The sequence below is a fragment of the Pithys albifrons genome, chromosome 7 (genome assembly GCF_047495875.1).
Source record: "Pithys albifrons albifrons isolate INPA30051 chromosome 7, PitAlb_v1, whole genome shotgun sequence".
Taxonomy (NCBI): domain Eukaryota; kingdom Metazoa; phylum Chordata; class Aves; order Passeriformes; family Thamnophilidae; genus Pithys; species Pithys albifrons.
Genome location: NC_092464.1, coordinates 44791937 through 44815203, shown reverse-complemented (window position 1 = coordinate 44815203; position 23267 = coordinate 44791937). Strand labels below are relative to the sequence as shown.

General features: G+C 45.8%; 2 protein-coding genes and 2 non-coding genes across 4 annotated transcripts; all 4 read right to left on the bottom strand.

The window, feature by feature from the left end:
• Positions 1-5252: 5252 nt before the first annotated feature.
• RPSA (ribosomal protein SA) lies at positions 5253-10028 on the bottom strand. The gene is made up of 7 exons (XM_071561327.1): positions 9954-10028; positions 9552-9719; positions 8411-8529; positions 6882-7127; positions 5878-6006; positions 5487-5655; positions 5253-5394 (listed from the first exon to the last, which is right to left on the bottom strand). Exons 2-7 carry the CDS (start codon positions 9682-9684, stop codon positions 5300-5302), a joined length of 891 nt encoding a protein of 296 aa, XP_071417428.1. The 5' UTR covers positions 9685-9719; positions 9954-10028; the 3' UTR covers positions 5253-5299.
• Positions 6549-6707, bottom strand: LOC139674797 (small nucleolar RNA SNORA62/SNORA6 family). The gene has a single exon (XR_011698356.1). It is a non-coding gene; the product is annotated as a small nucleolar RNA SNORA62/SNORA6 family (small nucleolar RNA).
• LOC139674798 (small nucleolar RNA SNORA62/SNORA6 family) lies at positions 7642-7801 on the bottom strand. Its single transcript, XR_011698357.1, has one exon. It is a non-coding gene; the product is annotated as a small nucleolar RNA SNORA62/SNORA6 family (small nucleolar RNA).
• Positions 10029-15026: 4998 nt separating the features above from the next.
• On the bottom strand, positions 15027-23242 carry SLC25A38 (solute carrier family 25 member 38). The gene is made up of 7 exons (XM_071561326.1): positions 23126-23242; positions 22288-22409; positions 21566-21650; positions 20885-21064; positions 20261-20429; positions 19162-19328; positions 15027-18289 (listed from the first exon to the last, which is right to left on the bottom strand). Exons 1-7 carry the CDS (start codon positions 23180-23182, stop codon positions 18167-18169), a joined length of 903 nt encoding a protein of 300 aa, XP_071417427.1. The 5' UTR covers positions 23183-23242; the 3' UTR covers positions 15027-18166.
• Between the last annotated feature and the right edge of the window lie 25 nt (positions 23243-23267).

The window sequence follows — 23267 nt, the reverse complement described above, 5'->3', positions numbered from 1 at the left end:
AAAAGTTTTCAAAGGGTTCAACCCTTGAAATCAGGAAAACCTAGTTGTTAGACTCCTTAACCCTCCTGAAAGAGCTGATGGAGAACTACTTGCTGCTTACAGCAATCAAACAAAATGGGTCTGCCTCACAAAGCCAAGGAGAAAAGCCAATATCATGCTCGCTCCTACCTCACACCAGTTCATGTGAGCCAAGGGCTGGGAGGCACTTCAGCCCCCTGACAACTGGGGCTAATAAAACCTTACACAGCTGGGAGCAGGCATGTGGCTTAATAAACACACCCTGATTGCCTCTGCACACCTGCTACTTGTTATGTATTAACGAAGCCAACAGGTGTAGTAAATTATGTATCTGTGAGCTTTGGGAGTACTAGGGAAATGAGTCATTTTAGAAAATGCTGGAAGTAATAGGCCAGAAAGGACAGATGAACTAGAAAGCCTCCAACAGGAGCACTTGCAGCCCACAGCATTCCCCCACACTTGCTCCCTTAGGGAAATTAAAAACAGGATCAGTTTGCAGTTGAGCACAGAGGCAACAAGTTTAACGCTTAAACATATATGGAAAAACAGCAAGGTTTGATTTTTTTAAAAGTCCCTCCTATGAAAGGGCATCATTCTGCTACAGTGAAGTGAAAAAGCCAGGCGAGTACCTTCCCTCCCTCGGTGCTCCCTCTGTCCCGCTCTCCTGCATCAGCGCCAGCAGCACGCGAAACAGGGACAAACTCGGAATAACAGCCCCACCTACTGGAGGCTAGGAAATGATCCGCACGCTCATGTTTTGCAGTTGGGTAACCCACTCATCATCATCCTCCTAACACCTGCCATGTGGGAGCGACGCTCGCGTGCTTGTTTGCCTGCTCCCGGCAATCCCCTTCCCTTAACATGCCCGTGTATGAGAGTGGCAAAAGGCTGGTATTGCCATCCCGACCTAGTTTAGACCCAAAAGGCAAATATCCAGACCACCTCCTCCTCCTTCAGCATCCCTTTGGTTCTCCAGAAGTGAGGTGTCAAACAGCCTCTGGAACCCATTTCTTGGGCAATGCTAACAAATTCAGCATTCCAGGTGAGAAGTAGGGCTTCACAGCAGCTTTCCAGGCTGAGATGCCGTTACTGGAAAATCTTGTCCCAGTCTTTGACACAACAATCCTTATCACAGACCAACTCTTGAGTTATGCAACATGCCACACTTCTCACGCCGAGCTCCCTGCGATGCATGACCCAAACCCTAACCCAAACCCACAGATACAGTGGATAGTCCCTTTGAACACCTGAAATGTTGTTTCAGTCCTAAACATTCAACTCTGGCCTGTACAACACGCCCTGTTCCCCTCTTTTGAGTTGCCTGCTGTTAAAACCCAAGCCTCATACTAAGGGTAGAGGGCACACCAATGTCCCTGGAAAGGGGTCTATGCCAGATGCACAGATGCACTGTGGTACCCCTGGTCCTGCCCAAGAGCAAGACTCCATACCAAAACAAACCAAAGGAACCCTTCTTCACGTAGTCCAGTGGCATTTAGCATGAAGACAAATATTTTCTACAAAAGCAGGTTTTTCTGGCCTTCAGACAAGGGTTAGGGAGTCATAATTTCAAAGGATGCATCCTATGTCCTTTAAGGAGTTATTTTATTCATGCTTGAACAGGAGTAGTAAAAACAATCTTGTACCCAGTGAAACAAACACTGACAGAAATATTTAGGACTCTGTAATATGAGAAGACAAACTAGTTAAACTCAGGCTTTATTTATTAACTTTATAAACTGAGGGTTTCAGCAGTAGCCCAGAAAAGAGATGTTATTTCAACTATAGAGATAACAATCAAAAAGGTATTTTTATTATGGAGTTTTGTTCATCAGTCACTATTGAGTGTATGAATAAAAAATGGCAATGAGTATTCCTAAAACAAGTACTAAAAGAGCAAATAAAAAACAGGTTCAGAAATTAGTGTCCCACAAAGCAAGAAATTTAGAAAATCAGTATTGTGACATAGTGAGATCATGTCCATGTCCAAGGTTATCCCAGTCTGCTTCTTTGCAGGGCTGATAATCAACCATGTTCTTTATTCACAGTGCTACCATACAGCTGTAACACACTGTTCTACCTTTGCCTTTACCTGCTATACAGATGATGCAGATGAGGTTTTCACAAACTCAGGCTTTGTGGTGTTTACAAGCTCTAGGCTGCAAGGGCTGGGAGCTGGTAATGCCAAGCATTGGCTAGAAGAAAAAACTTTGCCTGAAATGCTGATTGATGTCTCTTTGGAAGTTGCAGGGCAATGGGGAGATGCTCCAGCAACACCTTGGTCCTACAGCAATAATGAGGTAAATCTGAAATGTTTTTCTTTTTTCTTCCTCTGCTAGAACATTTGTATTGATGACAACAGGCCTCATTTGTCCTGAGGAAGTTCAAGGTACACAGCTCTGGAAAGGATCCAGACTTACCATGTAGAGTCTATCTGCATCAAGAAGATATTAATCCAAGGAAGGAAAAAAAAATCTAAATTACATGATCCACTCCAACTGCATGATTGTAGTCCTGGTTAGGGAAGGAGTCTCCTAAGAGGAGCTGTGAAGTTAACTCCTCAGTCACGCACACCTCAGTTTCCTTTGCATAATTACTTATATGCTGCACTAATTTTAGTAAACAGGCTTACAATATGAGCATGCCATACTCCTAAGATTCAGCATCAAACATCCTATAGCCATTTTCACAGTTTCATAAAACAAAATAGACTATAGATGAAAAGAGCGGAATATTTTTGCAGCCTGGATTTGAAAGAGATGAGTTTCTTCAACTGTACATAAAAACTTTTGCTTCCTGAAAAAAAAAAAAGCCTTGGTGTAATCCTACAATACTTGGATACTAAAAATATTGTGATTATTTGGGCAAAGAAATGACTGGAGAGGAAAAGGAACATCTGTGAATGGTGGCATATAAATTGGGGAGGGAATTAGGAAACAGATGTGTATGAGATTCATGAATCACATAGTAGCATATTGGCAAGGACTCTTTAATAGCTTAGTTCTCCAGAGGGGTTTTGTGATTCTCAGCAACATCAGCCACCTCCTGCTGAGACCAAGTACGGAAGAAGGGTATCCTAAGAAACATATCTAGCCCAACTCACCCCACTTCAAACAACCCAAACTGAATAGAGAGATGGTCACAGAGAAATGACCTTCAGGGAAAAAAATTGTTTTCGCTACATGGAGACATCTGCCTAAGACATTTTGACTCAGATCAATCCAGAATAAGTTTTAAGTTCTGTGCTGTCCATTTTTCAACATCAACACTGCAATTGCTAGAAAATAATAAACAGGACAGTGTCTCTAGGATGGCTGTTACTTCCTCTTCCTGTTCCTCTATACTGCCTCAGCAGATCCCATCTGCCAGGTATTTGCCACAGGGCAAGCTCTGACAGGTGTCAGATCTGCTGCACCTCTGCTGCTGCCTCCACTCCTATGCTGAACTCTCCATCCCTGTGCATGCTGAGGAACATGGCCTTCCTGCAAAGGGCCCTCTGTTGCTGGAGCCAAGGCTGCCTCCTTTTCTAAAAAGCTGCTGCTATTCATCCCCCTGCAGAGCTCCAGGAAAACGAGCTCTCCCACTCTGGAGAGTGGCAATTTGGAATCCACATGCAGAGCCCCTCTTTTCCCGTGATGTGCGTCCACCACTCGCTAGCAGTACTTGGTTCTAAAAAGAATCAGTCATGAAAGTCAGCAGGATACTTCAAGAAATCCTTAAATGAAAACAACCACATTCCAGTAATGTACCAGAAATGTTTCAGTAAGAGATCCTCAGATGCAGCTGATTGAAAACAGCACCTTCACCCACACAGGAGCTGTCTGATGACTGCTACATAGTCATGAACTTGGATATTATTCTTATGAAGGTTACAACACAGATAAAGGAACAGTAATAATAACAACGATTCAGTGTAGAGAGGGGTAAGACTATGCTCTGGGTTTGGAAACTTTTATGTGGAAGAGTGGAAAGTCAAGGGCAACAGTCGGGGCAATCTCAGACCTGTGGAGTGGATCAGCAGCTGCTGTACAGGCTGCCCCTGATGCGGCTACAGCACCCACCGAGTCCCAAAGCGACTGGGTCTCTAACAACGCTGACACACCAGTGACAAGCCCTCAGCCCACAGGAAGGAGCCTCCCACTGCTGGGTCCTGGCAAGTGAAGTACTGAAGGATGTGCCACAGACACCCATCTGACGAGGGCAGTGCACTAACACAACAGGAAGGGTCTGTGCTCCAATGTGCTCATGGGTGAAGTGCTCAAATGCTTCTTGCCTAAAAGCTGTTTGTTCTTAACAAAATCTTTGATCACCTTGATGTAAAAACGTAGACAATAGACCAGCCTCCTTTGCCCAGATACCATGAAGAAATATACATAACTTGCTTTAGGCTTTTTTACTGCTAATATTACAGTAAAATCAAATACAGTACTGCACTATTACAGTAAAATGAAATGAGCACATGTGCTAAGAGAAAACATTCTTTGCAAGTTAATGGTCAGTGCTGAAGATAAAAAAAAAGAATTTGAGACCACAGCCACACGGAAAAAAGCATCCAACTTGAACAATCTCCACCTGTGGTAAACAAAACCCTCATTCTCTTGGTGAAGGGTCTACTGCCCCATTACTGCTATTAATCGCATTAGTATAATCCTTGAAAGTTTTAAGTAAATGAAACGTTGGGTTTGAGGCTTTTTTCCTTAAGATTACTGCAGTATTTTTGAAGAAGGAAATGGCAATATGGATGCCAGAGCTGGGGCTTCACCAGGGGAGCAGTTCAAGGGGTCTCCTCTCCACATTGTGCAGTCAAGCCACCTCTCATACCTGGTCACAAGAACCTCTTTCACTCTAAAAACTTCTGAAACCCCAGGCAGAATGATGAAAACTCTTCGTTTGTGGGGACCCCAGCTTCACCTACCCAGGGTGCAGGGAGTGATGAGAAAACCAGCTTTGCCCCATGTCACCTCCACTCCTCTTGGGTCTCAGGTGCAACACTCAGGGTGTGGAGCCAGGCAAGGAAGGAAATGTGAAACCCACCTACAAGTCCTGGTGCTGTGTCCTGCTGGTGGGGAAGCAGGAAGGGCATCCCAGCACACTGCTGTAGGCAGGGACAGAACCCACAACCCCCAGGTACACTGAACAGGGTGTAACAGACACCCCACCCACAGATGAGGACTGTGCCCCATGCTCCCAACACATTACCACCCAACAAGTTTACAAAAGCAGTACCAGGCACAGTGTTTACTAAACCAGTCTTTATTTCTCTCATAGTGCAGTGGGACTGAAGTTAAGACCACTCCGTGGCAGTGCCAACCCACTCAGTAGCCTGGGCTGTGGGAGCTGCTGACCAGTCCTCAGTGGCAGGCTGAGCGCTCCAGTCCTCTGCAACCACAAAGACAACAACACTTAGTGCACCCCAGCTCTTCCCACCCACAAAATATCTGCCCCTTCCCACAGACACCCCCCAAACTGACCTGTGGGGAACTGCTGGATGGGCACAGATGGGACCTGCACTCCTTCAGACCAATCTGCAACCTCAGGCTGAGGAGGAGCAGTGAATTCAGGGGCTGGGGCCGTCCATTCAGTCTGGAACTCCTCCTTTGTGACTGCCTTCTCAGCAGCAGCCTGCTCCTCCTTTTCAATCTGCAATGGAAGAGCCCAGCCTGAGTCTCCCAGGAACACATCACCACACTTACCAGGCACTAACTGGCAAAATGCAATACATTTAACCAACCATCACATTTAAGTGTGAAGAGCAATTACACTGGCAAAACCCATCCTCAACAGCAGGCACACAGGACCACGAGGTAGGGAGCACAAGCAAAACATCTCACAGAGACACATTTCCTGCCATGAGGCTCCTACCTCCTCAGGATCCCTGTAGAAGTACAAGTCAGGCATGACTTCCCACGGGTGCTCACGGGAGATGGTGCCACGCATGCGCAGGACCTCCCGAGCCAGCATCCACCACATCAGCCCCACTGAGTGGGCTCCCTGGAACAGGAGACAGTAGGTCAGAGTTTCTGGAAAGCTAAACCTTGGAAGAAAAGACTTATTTGCACCCAATCAAAGATTCTTGTGTGGTTAGAGAAACAGATTACTTGTCCATACTCAGATTTATGAACTTAGACACAAAAGAAAGGGCAACTTTTCACATTCCCAGTGACACTTTTGGGTCTCAGCAGGAATTGCAGTGCATGTCAGTCACCAACACCTGAATTTGCTGTATACAGCATAGTCCAAGGTAAGTCTCTTGCTATGGAGTTTCATACTGATCACTACCCCACGTGAATCTTGTCCAAAGACAGGGATTATGCTCACCACATATACTAGAATGAATAAATTGAAAACTAAACAAGCAAAGCTTACATACATGCTCAAATGTGGCTTACACTAGTTTTAGTGACTGATATCTAGACAGAGTTTAAAGATGGCTTCCCATCCTCCTAGACTTGACCTTTCAGGTGATTTCTGGCAACGTAATGTTTCAGAGCAGTTTCTTCATCAGTTCACTTTATCTTTCATTCATATTCATAATCTGTGGCAAGAATGACTACCAAACTCCACTCATTGGGCCACAAAGACCCTCATGGCGTCAGCGAAAAATCCTGCCAGGTTACTATAGCACACGTCCTACACTTGAGAGTTCCTTGGCCAGAAACCAGCCTCAGCTCCAAGCTCCAACTGTGTGCATCTTATCTCCTCCTCCCCACCCACCTGCCACTTTGCAAGAGACAATTATTAGCTAGTTTCCCTGGGAGACACACAGGACACAACAAGCCAACCCTCCCTTACAGAAAGCACCCATCTTGCAAAAGCAGGGCCTGCTCCGGAGGAAGCTGCTGGGAATGCCCCAGCAAAGCCATTACCTTGTTATTGCAGGGAATAGCGATGTCCACGTAGCGCAGCGGGGAGTCGGTGTTGCACAGCGCAATGGTGGGGATGTTGACGTAAGACGCCTCTGTCAGCGGCTGATGGTCAGCCCGGGGATCCGTAACAACCAGGAGTCGTGGCTCACGGAAAGCCGCTTGGATCTGATTGGTGAAGGTCCCAGGGGTGAAACGTCCAGCAATAGGAGTAGCCCCAGTGGCAGCAGCAAACTTCAGAACGGCACGCTGTGAAAAATGGACCACAGCAACAGTGAAGCTGGAAAAGCGCAATTCAACCTAGTTGGAAAACTGAATTTAAACCAGGCACACTCTCAGTGAACGTGCAGGGAATTTAACTGAACTATTTGTTTCAATTCTCTGAAATCAGGGCTCACCACCTCAGAAGGACACAAAATAAAAATGTTTCTGAAAATAGCTACATCACAACTTCAAAAGATCATATCCACAAGCAAAGCAGGAAGTCAGGCTACAGAAAAAAACCTTTTTTCTTCCCCTAAGTTATCTGCAAGCTCTACTCCAAATTCTCATTATCAAATCACAAAAGGGGGATCAAACAAACAACTTATGAAAAAAGCAAGCTAGTTTCCCTCCATTATTTTTAGATCCCTTGATTATCCAGTAGCATAACTTCAGGAACTAGAGAAAAACCTTAGTAGTAAATACACACAAACTACAGCTGTGTCCCTTAAAATTGCAGTTGGCAGCTCTTACTCACTTGCAACAGCTTTTAACTTCTCAGGCATGTGGCAGGGCCTACTATCAAACTCCAATCACAGAGGGAGCCCCTCTCCTGGCGTTAGCGAAAACCCTGCCCTCAGGTTTGCTGTCGCACACCTCCGACACTTGAGAGCTCACTGGCCAGAAACTGACCTCAGCATCAAGCTTTAACAGTGTGCATGTCAAGTCCACAGGAACCCAAGCTTTTCCTTTGTAAATCCACCCTGTGCCACTCACAATCTCCCTGGAAGTTCATGGCCCCACCTGTATTAGTTTAAAGAAACTGATCTCACAAACTCTAGTGATTAATAGGCTTTATTTAAAGATTGCTATTTACTACAAGAAAGTATTTTTTGTTATAACTCTAGAGACAAAATTACAAATATACTAGTTACTATACCTTGTTTGGTAACAGAGAAAATTATTCCCTTGAAAACGCTTATATCAGGTGCTTACTAGCCTCAAAAATCAGAGACAATGACTCACAGTAGGGGGAAGGGGCCACCAGGGGAATGACCACCAATATGCCAGAAAATCCAACAGGAGGTTCCCAAAGGAGGATACAAAAACCAAACAAGTTACCAAACACCCTCAAACTATAGAAATGGGGTTTCAAGTGACCTGTTTTAAGTTGCAAGTGCAACATATGAAACATGTTTCCAAAAGTGTCCCTAGACTTACAACTGGTGTTACTGCCTTTTATCACCAAGCTGCCACTGGCAGGCCACGATGTACAACAAGACAGTTCTGCTCCAGACACTGCAGGCCTCGTGAATAACAAATGTCCATACCTGCCCAGTATTCCTAGAGGAAATGACGCTCACATCAGCTGGGTTCTCAATGGCAACAATGGCACGAGCTGCCAGGAGGAGTTTTTCCCAGGTTCTCTTCAAATTGATGATGTAAATACCTATTGGTGATAAAAGGCTTTAGGGCAACCAGCAAACACAAGATCCCAAAACAGGACAGCACTACTTTGCCATTAAACCTGTCACAAGGCTGTGGTTATTTCAAAATTTATGGAATCACAGAGCCATCAGGGTTGGAAGAGACCTTGAGAATCATCCAGTCAAACCTTAAACCCAGCACAGCCACTGTAACCCCTAAACCACATCACCCAGCGTCAGATACAGGTACCTCGTGCACATCTCCAGGGATGGTGATTCCACCACTTCCCTGAGTGCCTCACCACTCTAACAGTGAAAAAATTTTTCTAATAGCTAATCTGAATATCCCATCTGGCTCAAGGCCATTTCCTCTTGTCCCCTCACTACTGGCACGGCAGGGGAGACCGGCTCCCACCTGACTACAACCTCCTTTCAGGCAGTTGTAGGGAGCGGTAAGGTCACTCGTCAGCTTGATTTTACTCGAGACTAGACAAACCCAGCTTCCTCAACCATTCCTTACAAAATATCGTCCTTACTCCTTTCACAATGTTGGCCTTTCGCTGGACATGCTCCAGCACCTCAATGCCTTTTTTTACAGCGAGACCATTTTAGTCTAATTCTAATTAAAGCTACTCCAAGGAAAATCACTCCCTTATGGTTTTAATGTAGCACACTTTCAGCACCTAGCACCTATCAGCAAGAACCTAGGCCTAGCATGAGCTTTTATCTTCTTAGAGGCCAACTCAGATTGAAGAGCAATGCAAACAAACACAGAAATCACTACTGAGATATTAAAATCTTTTTGTTAATACAGTCAAGAACTAGCAGATCTGCTGCAATCTAGCCGTGATTGATTTACCAAGTTCCAAAATCAACACAGTCCAGAACTAGTAGAATTGCTCCAAAACACGTACTTCATTCTACTTCTCTGAGTTAATATGGTTCGATCAGCAAAAGCACCATGCTAGACAGTTCAAGCAGGAGGACTTTCCTGCTTCCCCCAGCTGCGCCCACGCGATCCCAGCTGCCCATCCCGCGGGTTTACCATCGCTCTTCCTTTTGTAGATGTACTGCTCCATCTGGAAGTCGAGGTTGGTGCCTCCCAGGTGGGTCCCGGCAGCGAGGAATTTGAGGACATCCTCCTCCTTCATCTGCAGGACATCGAGGCCTCCGGACATTGTGGAGTTTCCCTTAGGAAGCGACGACAGGGAACCTGCGGGCACAGGGACGCGGCTCAGCGCGGCGCGGCCGCGCCACGAGGGCCGCCCGCCATCTTGGACCGCCTTCCCCCCTGCACCCAGCAGGCCTCGGCCTTCCCCGCAGCGTGGCCAGGCCCGGCATGGCCGCCGGCATGGCGGAGGGTCGCGCAGAGCCCCCCGGTGTCCCCAGCTGTGCGGGAGGCCGCGCCTCGCCCAGCCCCGCGCCCCCGCCCGCGGCCCCGACTCACGCTGACAACGCCGTGTGGAGGCCCGGGCGGCGCAGAGCCGAAAGGAGGCTGCGCGCTTCCCCACGTCTATATATAGCCTCGCCAGCCAATGGGGAACCGCGGGGGCGGGGCCGCGGCCGCGCGGAGATCCCGCGGCGGGAGGGATCCCGGCCCATTCCCAGTCCCCTTCCCGGTCCCCTTCCCGGTCTGCTCCCGGCCCCGGTTATGGGCTTCTCTGACAGCTGCAGGGTTTGTAGGACTACGGATCCAGAAAACAACGAAGCTGGTGAAGCGTCTGGAGTACATGTCCTACAAGGAGCGGTTGAGGAAGCTGGGGATGTTTAGCCTGGAGAGGAGGATGCTCAGAGTGACCTTATCCCTCTCTACACCTACCTGGAAAGAAGTTGTAGCCAGGAGGGGACCGGCGTCTTCTCCCAGGCAGCCAGCGACAGGATGAGAGGACATAGCCTTAAGCTGCGCCAGGGGATGTTTGGGTTGGACATCAGGAGGAATTTCTTCCTAGAAAGGGTGATGAGACACTGGAAATGGGCTGTCCAGGGAGCCGGTGGAGTCACCGTCCTTGGAGGTGTTTAAGGACAGACTGGCTGTGGCAGTGCCTTGGTCTGGTTGACACTACTGTTGGGTCACAGGCTGAACTTGATGGGCTCCGAGGTATTTTCCCTTTTCACACCTGATGGATTCTGTGATTCCATGCTTCTGGATAGGGGGAGTCCCGTGGTCTAAAGGAGAGCACTCCGGACTCTGAATCCCAAGGTCCTGAGTTCAAGTCCCAGTAGGCACCAGTCCCCTCTGGCAGTTCAATGCCTCCCTGCCATCCAATCCCATCAGATCTCGGATGCTGAGCAGGGTCAGCCCCAGGCTTAGTACCGGGTGCTCTGTAGATAGACCTCAGGACTTAAACGGTGGGGTCAGTTCTACACATGCTGAGCCTCACCTAAAAAATCCACTGCGCAGGCTGGAAGGGCACACCCACGTGGGGAGAGCCCTGCCCAAATTTTCGTACACAAAGTTTGGCCATACATACATACATGATTCTGGATGGGAGTGGCTACTTCAGAGCGTGCTGTGGCTTGTGCTCCAGACAAACCCAAGGCTGTTTTTGAGTCCTTGAAGTGAAGAGAGAGCAAAGATTTAAACATTTTAGTTACATTTTGCTGCTGAGGGTGAAATATATGCCCTCATTTTTGGGGGATAGTTATTTTATGAATTACATCTAGCCTCTGAACTACCTGCTGTGGGGAGAAGCTTCTAAGGGGCCATAGCATCTTCCCTGCACCCACATTCTCCCTCCCTGCTGGGGCACTGCTCTGGCACCACGCGGTAGAGCTTGTGCAGCCAAGGCTGTCCCTGTCCTTTGGAGAAATGTTAGTAAAACCAGGTTAAATTGGCACTGAATTTACACATCCTGTTCTGCGGTGGACATTCATGTGGTGCTTGCCCCTTTGAGGTTTTCTGTTGGGTTTTGGGGGTTTGTTTGCTTTTAAGAAGCAACAGCAAGTGATGAGATTTAAGGATCTTCACCATCTGTCTCCTCTTCCTTGTCTTATTCTGGAAGTAGATGCAGGTCTGAGAAAGGAAAAAAAGAAAAGTATTTACTTTGTTACACTTGCTGTTGTCCAGATCTGGATATATTTCTGGACAAACTTCTGGACAGTGCAAACACTATTGCCAGTACCTTCTGCTACTAATAATTTGTCTTCATATCTTTTTAATAGCAGTGCTCTCTTTGTTTTCTCTCCTCTGTTTTAACCTAATCTAACCACAGCAGTGTGACTGGACATGGACTCTGGAGAGTCCCTTTGCAATGTCTGCACACTGAGTTGCTGAGTTGCTCTAAAGAAGATGGATTAAGGAGCAAGTTACAAAGTCACCTCATCTATGTTCTTCACCTCCCGGAAAATGGGACCTTGTCCTGTTTTGGTGAGGATCCACTGTCAGCTGCTTTCCAGCATTTCCACAAAACTTCAACTTGCAGGTCAGGAGCTGGCTCTCTATTTTCTTTTCTGTGTGATGTTAATTTACAAGATTACCAGATTGGGTTTAGAATATTATTTAAAAGAGTAATTCAGGCATTTGTCATATGGTGGTGACAGAGTAGGTAAAATGAAACTCAGCAACTAGTTAGTGAGCTTTCAGCAAGAGCATGAACTGATTTTATACAAGGACCAGACAGATTATAGATACCTGTGGCACTTTGATAAGTGCACTGTGGACAGTGACAGCTGACCTGAGGGGGCTAGGTACAACATGTGTCTCTCCTAACAGGAGTACAGTGCAAATATCAGCTCAGGGGGAAAAGGGGAGGTGGTGGTGCTGATAGCATGGTGTGTGGAATGGGTTTAGTCTGGAGAGCACTTCTGCACAATCAAAACCCACCTGTATTAAAGGTGCATTTTAACATAATGATTGGAAGTTAAGTAATGAATATCGCAGCAAATATTATGTTATCAAAACAGTACCATTGGTAAGTATTCCAGACTCCTCTAATATTTATTTCTTCTTGTTACACTTTCAGCTCTCTCTGGTAGATCATGAGCTCCACAACCGATGAGAGGGCTTGGAAGAGTCATGATGAAGCTTAGCAGTAAAATATTGCTAATTACCTCCTTAAGTAGGTAAAATCTTGTTTTATTTTTCAACTGTGTGCTGAGACATTTTAAAATAAATGTCTGTTACTAATGGACATGTCCCTCAGGGAGAAATGTATCTGTTTAATCATGTGTTTTAGACTTGGTCTCTCTGGTCTAAAGTCCACATTGGAATCTGTTACACAATTATCAGCAGAGCATGGCAGACATTGCTTTTTATAAATTGAGTTAGATTCAAGATATTCCTTATGTGAAACTCCTTACAGTTTAGTCACCCCATCTGATCAGAAAGATATTGAAGCTGATATTAAACATGAACACCTTGAATGTGAAGGACAGATGTTTCTATTTCTTTTGTGCAAACTGTGGACACAGCCATAGCTGGGACTGTTTCTTTTTGGCTGGTTTTGACTCTACAGTCAGTACTAGCAAGGCAGTGACATCCCAGAGCATACCCTGTGTAGGGTCTCCAGAATGCACAAGAGAAGGATGGGCAGTCCCTGGGAACACAGACTTGTAGCAAGCAAACCCATAGAAAGGCACTTTTAGACACTGGTCCTCCTGTAGTGCCAAGGAGACTCAGGGCCCACAGGTGCAGGGAGAAGCATCATGGAGTTGCTACCAGCTTTTGGGTGATGCATTGAGAACCTTGAGCAGGTTCCTGTGGTGGTCACAAAGCCCCAGAAAGAGCATCTCCCTGACAGCTAGCCCAGGCTGCAGAGGAGAGCAGCAGCCCTTGCCAGTGGTCTCGGAGTAGGGGGCTGTAACAGGACCCCCCAGTGGTGGGAGGGAAGGCTCCTCACAGGGCTGCAGGGGAGGCATTCTGTGCTTCCAAAACAGGTCCTGCAATGAATGGGTTGAATTGTGTGTCCTGGGAAGAGGCTCAGGCAGAAAGCTGTTTGGGCAGTATCTTCCCCACCAAACATGCCAGTGGGTGTCACCGAAGAGATGGTGTGACATCCCTGGAGCTGGACCCTCCAGAAGACAAAGAACTAGGAAGATCAAACCATCTCTGGTGAAACTGCACATAACCATGTTTACCTGTAAATTCCACCTTGGTTTGTGTTTCAAAGGTTTGTTACTACTTCTGACATGTTTTGGGAAAACATACTTTGGCAAATCTATCTAGAGTTACCTAACACCTGCTACAAAACTTGCAGAGGTCTCATTTTAACCTCTTAGTTGGATTTTGTCATTTTTACTATAATTACTTGGTGTATTACAATAAAAACTAAAGCATTGTACAGTGATAAAATTGGAAATTAACAAACAGTGCAATGTGGAAAATCAGCTCATTATTTTGAAATAAGAAGCAAAGCCAGAAGGAATAAGCATATTCAAGAACTCCACATGGAGTTTGCAGAAGTACAAATATGTATGTGTGTATGTGTGTGTGTTCAGTTCTGGTGTCAGTGATTATGCAGGGCACATAATAATAATGTAAAAGTTTAAAAAGCAAGCAAAGTATTTGCCCATATTTTTGTGAAAGGTAGATCTGTAATTCAATGTTTTGTTACAATGACAGTGCCTTTAAACTTTCAATCTTTCCCGCCCTCTACTGCCCGAGAGGGTTGAGGAGCTTGTCTGCTATCTGTTCTCACAGCTGGGGCAGCTGTCAGCTCTCTCTGCACAGGAGATGGTACTCCCAAGGCAGCAGGAGAGCTCTGGAGAGCTCTGAGTGTAAGAGCAGGCACTGTCCCAGCCCTATATTGCTATCAGGTACCTGCACAAGCAGTTCAGGTCCAGCTGGCACAAGGCTGCACATCAGGACTGTCTTGTAAGTTTGTTACACACAGATAACTCTCCACAAAAATTGCTCCATATGAGAATGTATCATCTAAGCAACATCTGAAAAGAGAAGAGGTTGGGGATCTTCACATCCTGAAGATGAACATCTCAGTATCAAAAGCATCAATGTTTTTCTCAGCACAACCTGTCTGCTACTGAATCCCAGGACCATAATGGGACAAGAGGAGATCCCAGCAGTCCAGCATCACTTTGCATTATGCCTGGCAGGAGACAATTGTCTTAGACAATTTCTGGTCCCTCACTGAGATCAGACTCGCCAAGTAACAAAGACGTGGTTGGCAGATGAAAAACAGTCTCTCCCCAGAGAGATTAAAACCCCACTATCCTAAAGGCAGGTATTTCACCAGCTACTATGGAGATTCAGCTTCCATCTGTCTTCACCAGGCAGGCAGAGGAAGCTGTGCAAAAGACACAATTCCCCATTGCTATGTGTTTTTTTCCATTTAAGTAAAGCTGATTTAGGTTGTACTGACACAGTCTGTGCACATTATACACCACAGAACAGACTATTCATTGCCTTGTGTGGGCTCTGAACACATGCAACAGTCTGTTCTCTTGGGAAATTCCTTTTGCCTTCTTAAGCCTCTATTCCATCCCTTCCCCTGTGCGTTTGATTGGTTTGGGGCTTGGGTTTTGGTGGTTTTCTTTAACACTGAAAGAGATGACATTGTTCATTTTGGCAAGCAGTTTTTAATAAAACAGATAATACACTTTCTCACATAAATGCTTTATATAAACACATAAGCAGTCACAACACTTAAAGCCATGCAATGTTCCAAGGTTCCAGTTCTGTTTAAAATGGGGCAAGGAAAAAAAATCATCACACAGGAAGAATGGAAGCAAAGTAACTTCAATAAATCACTTTAGAAACAGAAAGACAAGAGGGGAAAAGGGTTAAGGATAGTTAAGGATCAGAGCTGAGAAATAGTCTTGTGCTTGCCTATGTGATAAAGCTTTCAGAACAGAGTGAATCAGAACTTCAGGGTTTCCCTTTCCCCATATCTGACAAAAGAAATAATAAAGAAAAACAAACTTGTACCGCAGAATTCATTCTCCTCAGCTCACAGGCAGGTAAGTTTTTAGATTTGCAGCACCAATGGTAGGTGAAACACAGTGCAGTTTAGATTCACTATTTCTTATACTTAAAAGAGCTCAGGCTAATTCACAAGTTCATAGTTTTTCACTCTATTCCAACATCAAAGCACCGCCTTATTATCTACAAAGGGGAATGGAAGAATTTTCCCAAAGAAAAAGCTAACACTGCTTTAGGCCTGAATCCAGATTTAAGACAAAGAAAAAATCCCCCAGTATACTTTAAAACACCATCACGTGGGAGTAAATTCTCTACTTCTTCCTTTGTTATTTGACAAGGCAGGAGTACAGGGCATAAAAGCCACCAAAACATTCCTGAATTAAAGGTTTCTGATGAGGATGCTACTTAATTCCAGATTTAACACCTGGCATTCCTTGCTCACCTGCCTCAAGTTTCTGTCTGCACAAGCTGCACACTGCTTTGCCACTGCTAAATCAGGAACTAAAATATGTGTGAAGCACCTTGCAGGCAACCCCACACCCCACCCTTGACTACAACTGCCCGGGATAATCAGCAGAGCCAATTCACACATCAGATCTAGAAAGCCCTACATAAATTCAGGGTTTCTGTACAATGTTGGTTTGATCCCATGTAAAGGGGAATAAAAGACAAATGAGGTAATTCATGTAATTGCCACCTTATTGTGCCAGATCAGCAACCCTAGCCTTGGTTGTCCAGCTCTTTGTGCCAGTAATGCTCAGGATAACAAAAAAGGATGAGCAGTTACCATGATTTCATGCACACACACAAGTTCAGGTCACTAACGGTAGGAGAGACAGCAAAATAAAGGATTTGGTAAATAATGTGCCACATTCCTGACAGTGAGAAGTAGCAGAGGGAATCTGACAGCTCGTCAATCACAACATGGAATGATTTCATGCAGTGCTCTATTATTAACACATAGATATGTGCACACAGGACCCTCCACCGCCATTCTTGGGAGACTCCAGCACTGCGTAGCACCAGCCTCCCCTCACAGACAGGCTGAGACTGAAAACAGGCAGCACCTTGCAAGCCTCCAGCCTGTCCCCTTACACCTTACTTAACTTTCACACCAGTCATCAAACCTTTCTGGAGTTGAAATCTAGTAAAAAACACCTTTAACAACCCACATCCCCTCTGCTCTCATGCTGAGGGGGTTTGCCAGTGATTGTCCAAATTACAGTCTAAAATTTACGAGTAACAGGTTGGCAGCATTGATTGTTCATACAGCTACAGTGTCATGTCTTCATATTTAGAGACAGATGCTCTGGTTCTAAAGTGAATTGCAATATCCATAATATTTTTTAAAAAATAAAAGCCAAAGCTAAGTTTTCTGCAAGGCACACTACAGAACAGGATGCACACTTCCATGCCAGCTTCGTGGCTGTAATAACAGAGCTGCAAGAGATCCAACCCACCACAGCGGCACAAGTGAAGAGGGGAGCAGGCTGTACCCAGGTTTGGACAGCACACACTGTGAGGTCTGTGTAACACGGTAGGAAAGAGTAAGAAGGCACAGTGGATGGAAAATACCTATTTATCTCTAAGCCTGAACTCAGGGATACTCAAATACAGACTACCTGATAAGAGAAAATGATCAGCTGGGAAAATGTGAGGGGTTTCTGTGGAGCCCAAGGAGAATTAAAGTTCCCTACCAAGCATTCAGGGCTCAAATTTTAGATAAAGCTTACAGAAAGAGCAGCCTTTTCTTTCCAAACCCAAATATACTCCACATGCAATCAACAGCTGCTTTTAAGGGAAATCTGAGGTGCCAGTATCTGTATCTGCTTCCATTATAGCTTTATGCATTATGAGCCATGACACTCAAAGCTACATCAAAGGACCAGTTTGCACTGAGGGTGTTGATCAGGGATTAACAAATGAGCAGTGGGAAGTAAGTCTCTATGACAACTGGATAAAAAAGAAACCCGTAACAAATCCCACTTGAATGTTTCTGCTATAGTTAAGTCAGCAGAATTTTCTTTTTTTCGGAGAAGTAGAACTTTGGTAGCAATCAATTCTAAAGTGCCTTATGCATCTTAATTCTTGTGCAAACAGTGCTGTAGAGGCAGAAGCACATTTCAAGAGTATGAAGGTGTTCAGTCACATAATAACACAAAACACAGCAAGGAGATTCCAGTTACTCTCTCTGCTATCACGCACAGTACAAAAGTGATGACAGAGACCATGTTTCTAGCTTTCCTTCAGCACTTCTCTTCCACCTACTCCTGCAATGTAAGCATTAAGAGACACATCCAGTCCCCCAGTGGGGCCTGCAGCATTCCCCTGTGAGAACAAAGCATATGAGGAAGTAGATTCTGTATTAGACAGTCGCTCACTGTGACCTTACTGGTCACACCAGTAAGGAACAGGCTGGCAGGTTCTGCCATCACTGTTTTCTCCTCAAACACTTTTGCTCTAGCAATGTCTCACTGAATAAAGGTGGTGAGCACAGAGCTATTTTTAAAGGGCTTCTAAGCACAGTTACTAGGCTGAAACCTTGCCATGTCCCATGGCAGTCTGCAAGTGCAGTCCTTCTGTAATGCATTGATCAAACAATGCAAAGGTCCAATCTTTCCTTTCCTCTACTTGCCAAAAGACCTAATCCCCTGTCTCAGAAGGGCTTTCCTCCTCCTGGCTGAGCAAGGCTTTTTTCTCTGTGGAACTGGAAACTTCCCAGTGCCAGTTGATCACAGCAAGCGGGAGAAGGAGTGAAGCTGGTCATTTCTTGTGCAACTCAGTCAAGACTTCAAGCCCATTTTTTCCATCATCTGTTCATACACCGTCCATGCCATTGCTGCCATCAGAGTGCGCCTGAGGGCACGGGGCACACCACCTCGGAAAAAGCCAACCAACCCGAAATCCTGCAACAGGAGATACACAAACAGCAAGTCATCACAGTCTGCCTCTAGTGCTTTAATTTATCATCATTTATTATATGGAAGCGCACAGGATGTGTTTCAGCAGACCCAGATCAGTTTCTGAAAGACCTAGGCTTAAATAGCAGTTAATGTTTGGGAAGAACCTGTAGCACTGCACAATTGCAGGGCTACCCAAGGAAGCAGGAAGAGCAATGAGTGGACAAAGGAATGCCAGTGTGGAGATGATAGATGGGGAAAGCCACACTCAAGTCCAGCAAAGTGAAGGCATGGTAATGGTTTCAAGACACTTCAGGAAAATCACATCTCTGTTTTAAAGCTTCATATTTACAAGTCTCTTAGCTGTTGTGTAAAAACTGAGATTTATAAGTACTGAACTAAAAAAACCTTCTGATACGAGGAAAAAAGTTACATAAAAATGCATACACAAATAAACAGATTCCTGTTTAGGAATAGAGTTCAATATGGAGACAAAGCAAACCTGTCCAGATCTGCCCTTCTGAGGGCAGGAAGCAAAAGGTGGGCTTTGAGTGCATCCCCCTCCCATTCCTGGGATACAGATCTGGGCATTTATTTCTACTTTAGTGTCCAAAGGGCAAAGAATTATTCTGCAGTTAGTTTGTATCTGACTCTGAAACTAGCATTTCACACTACATACTATAGTCTTGGTTTCCCACAGCATGACCCCCCCTTCAGCATCTGAAAATGCTGACACTGATTAATTAGCCCGACTGCAAGAGCACTGTCACTTGTTCATCTCCTTTAAAAGGCAACAACTTCCTCAGCATAGTTGTGCTTCAAACAAGGGGATCAGAAATGAGGTTGTGTTTGCATATATTAGAAAAAATTCACCTCACCTTGTAGATGAAGGCAATGGCCTGGCTTGTCCTGTGGTACTTTTGGGGAGTCAGCTGCATGTGTGTTTTGATGACATCAGCAGGCTGCGTTGCCAGCGAGGCTAAGATTCCCGCAAAGACCCCACAGCCAAAATTCAGCAAGGGCATGAGCACTGGATCCAGCTGGTCTGCAACAGAGCAAAAGAAATGCACTCAGACACAAGACAGGTCAGGAACATTCATGCTGCAAGACAAAGTGAAAGCTATTGAATGATTAAATCAACATTGGAGAGTCATCATTATGGCTAAGCTTCGCAAACGAAGATTTGAGAAGGGCTCTACCCATGTGGTTGTGTCCTTTGAGCCTGCACAGAGGATTTTTTAGGTGAGGCACAGCATGCACAGAACTGGCATGGAACCCTTAACTCTTCAGGTTCATCTGTCACAGCTGAGCGAGCTTGGGCAGGGACAGTGAAGTCCTCAGGACTAGAACCTACAGGCCCCAGTATTCCCAGGAGGTCTCCCATTCAAGTACTAACCAGGGCTGACCCTGCTCAGCTTCTGAGATCTGATGGGATTGGGCATCAGGGTGGCATGGCCATACTTACATTGGAGACTAAGAGAAGTTAAAATCCCTGCAGGTAGAGAAACTTTCCAACAGGAAAAGTGGCTACTAGTCAAAAGTTAGTACTATTAAATAACCTCACTTGCTGGGGAACTGACTTTGACAGAAACTCAGAAAGAAAAGATCGTGCAAATGTTGTCCCAGTCAGTTCTAATACCAGAGAAGCCCCAGTTTAGTGGAAACTGAGCAGTATGCAAGACAAGCAGAAGCAGCAAGCAACGCTGAAGACGCCCTCTCTTTCAACTGTTCACTAACACACTTTATGCATCACTCTTCATTAAGACCCTGATCAATTTAGGGCCATTTCTGCACTGACCACAGCTATAGGTCTACAGCTCTCCACAGGAAAATGTGGATGTCTTGATAAGGCCCTGCAAGACACTAATTTAACTACTGAGGTGGAGAGCAATAAGCAGAGCATGCAGGCTGTCAGCTGCAGGGCAAGATCACAGAAGAGAAATACTTTCCAGCCCAGCCTCGAGCATTCACCCTTACCCTGAGGTGTGAGTTTTTTGGTCTGTGTGTAGAACATCAGGTAGATGCCAGAGAAGGGGGCATCCCGCAGCAGCGTTGCGGTGAGCCCACTGAACATGCCACGAGCCCCTTCCGTCTGATAGATATTCTTCAGAGCTCCATATACACTCCCATAGCCAAATCTTCCACTCTGCAAGGGTACACAAAGGTCAGTCATCCATGTGCCAAGCACAGGGCAAGGAGCCCTACACACACCCCAAGGCCATAGCATCCAGAGAATGGTAGTACGCCCTCAGTGTGATGCCCAAGATGACAACACACAGGGTAGCCCAAGACAAAAACTGGCTTTTACCTACTTCAGCCTTTAAAACAATCCTTTAGGAAGGTAAAATATGAAAGATGCTACACATACATCTATACAACTGAAATTTAAAAACCTCAGGGTGAATGCTGTGTTGTGTTATACTTCTTGCCTAAATATCAGTGCATAGTATCTCCTGCACAATGCGTGAGCCAGGATGAAAACAGGTCTACATCCCTGCCTGTCCCCAAGTGGCAGTAACCTTCTCCACACAGATGAACTCATTTTTCATCACAAGGAAGGTGTGTGACACCATTAACAGGGAATTAATTGGAAAGTCATACCTCATATCGGGTCTTCACTACCGTCACTGGCAACATGCAAATCCCAGAAAATGCACGTGCAGTGGCACCCAGAAAGACAGACTCCAGGGCTGTGGGTGAACGGTCCACAAGAAGCTTTTGCTTCATCATGTACAAAGTGCTGAAGTAAATCCCAACGCCAGGAATACATCTTGCAAAGGACTTCAGAAGAAACAGAAACAGACAAAGAAAGAAAAAGCTTACATAAGACAAAATGTACTACAGAATATTTCTGAGACTATTAAACTTGACGGGAGACTTTTTAGAAAACAAAAAAAATCATTAAAGCAAACATGACAAGGAAAGAAGGTAAAAATTATTTATGGCCTTAACAGACACATGATTCAAATGATGCCAGGATTTAATGCATTCCTCAATGGCAGTTTTCTAGGAATAAGATATTCCAAACCAAAATGAAGTTTATGCAGTTGCCATCCCACACCTGTAAAAGTATTCAAGTGTTCACTTGCTCAGGACTGCAAAACCACAGGGACTGCCATAACCATATCAGTGGAATTCATTGATTTAAATATAATCTAAATGATGTGGTTTCATTCATAATTGTACAAGAGTTGACTATTTAAATTCAGGCCGATACAGTTAGTAATAAAAAGTTTATTTATCTACTTATTTTTAGAAGTCAGGGTTAAAACTGCCACTTACTGGAGAGACGCCTTTCCACAGTCCCAGAACACTCTCAGTACGAACGACCCTAAAGAGCAGCGTTACCATTCCAGCCCGACCAGACCTGAAGGAAAGACAGGACAGGAACTGCGGAGATGACCGGCTTCTCCTCTCCAGCAGATGTACTCAACAGCCACTCCTTTTCACTCCTATCTCTGTGCATTACTCCAAGGGGCTCTTTCTCAACTCAGCCTGCTTTCCTTGGTCTCTCTTTCCAGGGCTTCTCAGTCACCTTCTGTTTCTCACCACTTGTAAACATACATTAGAGCCTACTCTCATTAGCATTTTTAGCTGCTCATTCCCTTTGTTAGCAGCAGCAGATATAGCCATAAATGAAGCAAATGGGTGCATGGAAAAGTTACAGGATAACTGCACAGGACACTCCATGAAACTTCATGGCAGCCGCTCCATCAAACCAGTCTCTCAGATGAGAACAGACAAATGCTAAGTTACATATTATTAAAATACACATAATATTAATTATTAACTATATTAAAGTAGCACTCACAACCGCAGACCCTTTCTCTCTTCTAAAGCAAAGTATCAATCCTTCTCCATGATATAAAAACATATCTCCTGTTTCAAGACACCTCTGAGTTCCCAAATTACAAACCTGAACTCCAACCCCCAGCCAGCAAATGAGGCAGAGGCCTGTGATGGAGCATCCCCCGTGCCCCATGCACACACCCCCAGGCTCTCACCCATTCACAGCAGGCTGCAGAGTTTGCAGGCGGGTTTTCAGCAGGTCGAGGGGTTGGAAGAGGAGCGTGGAACAAGTGCCGCTGATGGAGCCACACACAAAGGCCTTTAGGACTGGATGCATCTGGAAAAGGAAGAATGGAACTTTAAACGGCCCTTTAATTAAGATTGTCACAAGAAGAAATATTGCGGCTGGTATGTCGTGTGTTGTAGGAAAGTAAGACGAGATGAACCCAGACTGCTGCTTTGGGCACAGAAAACTTTTCCAGATCTTTACTGAGGGTGACCAAGTTTTATTTGTTTTTGGTCCCTCTGGTTTTTTTTCTGGAAGACTGCTCCAGAATCTCCTTGCAGTTCAGTGGTCAGGAAGTTTTCTGAACATCCAATCTATGTATTAGCAGCCATTTGGTTACTACTTGTCATGCCAAAAGAAACGGATGCCCTTCCCACCCCCAGCCGTACTTTTGTCCCAGTCCCATTCACCTCCGCTGCCAGCACCTCCTTTTGTTTGTTTGTTTGTTTTTACATAAACACCTAACACTGTTTGTTCATGGACAAGGCGTTTCTGCGCCCCTTAAAGCCGCGACAGATGAGAAAACACGGACCGATGAGGAGCAGCACGGCGGTGCCAAAGCCAGAATGCTCCCGGCGTGCTCCGACCACACCACACGGCCGGACCCACCGGGCCGAGGCCGGGCCCGCACATCTCTCCCTCCCTCCTTTCCTTCCTCCCTCCCTATGCCTCGGAACGCGATGGAGGAGGGAAGGGGAGCTGCTCCCAACCCGGGCGCTCTCCTCGGCAGAGGGAGCGATGGGGCCCGGGCAGCGGCCCGGCCTTACCTCTGCGTCCCGGCCCGGCATCCCAGCGCCGCAGTGACACCCATCAGGGCCGGCCATTCGTACCGCCCCTCAGTGGCACACCCATCAGTGCCGCCCATCAGTGACACCCCCAAATGACGCCCCTCAGTGCCGCCTATCAGTG

Excerpts from the sequence above, each read along its gene's own strand:
- SLC25A38 (XM_071561326.1), bottom strand. The coding sequence starts at position 23,182 with ATGGCCGGCCCTGATGGGTGTCACTGCGGCGCTGGGATGCCGGGCCGG. Across the intron at positions 22,410-23,125 it reads TGCCGGGCCGGGACGCAGAG|ATGCATCCAGTCCTAAAGGC; the intron begins GTAAGGCCGGGC and ends TTCCTTTTCCAG. Across the intron at positions 20,430-20,884 it reads TAGTGAAGACCCGATATGAG|AGTGGAAGATTTGGCTATGG; the intron begins GTATGACTTTCC and ends GTACCCTTGCAG.
- RPSA (XM_071561327.1), bottom strand. The coding sequence starts at position 9,684 with ATGTCCGGAGGCCTCGATGTCCTGCAGATGAAGGAGGAGGATGTCCTC. Across the intron at positions 8,530-9,551 it reads CTACAAAAGGAAGAGCGATG|GTATTTACATCATCAATTTG; the intron begins GTAAACCCGCGG and ends TATCACCAATAG. Across the intron at positions 5,395-5,486 it reads CATCCAGCAGTTCCCCACAG|AGGACTGGAGCGCTCAGCCT; the intron begins GTCAGTTTGGGG and ends TTGTGGTTGCAG.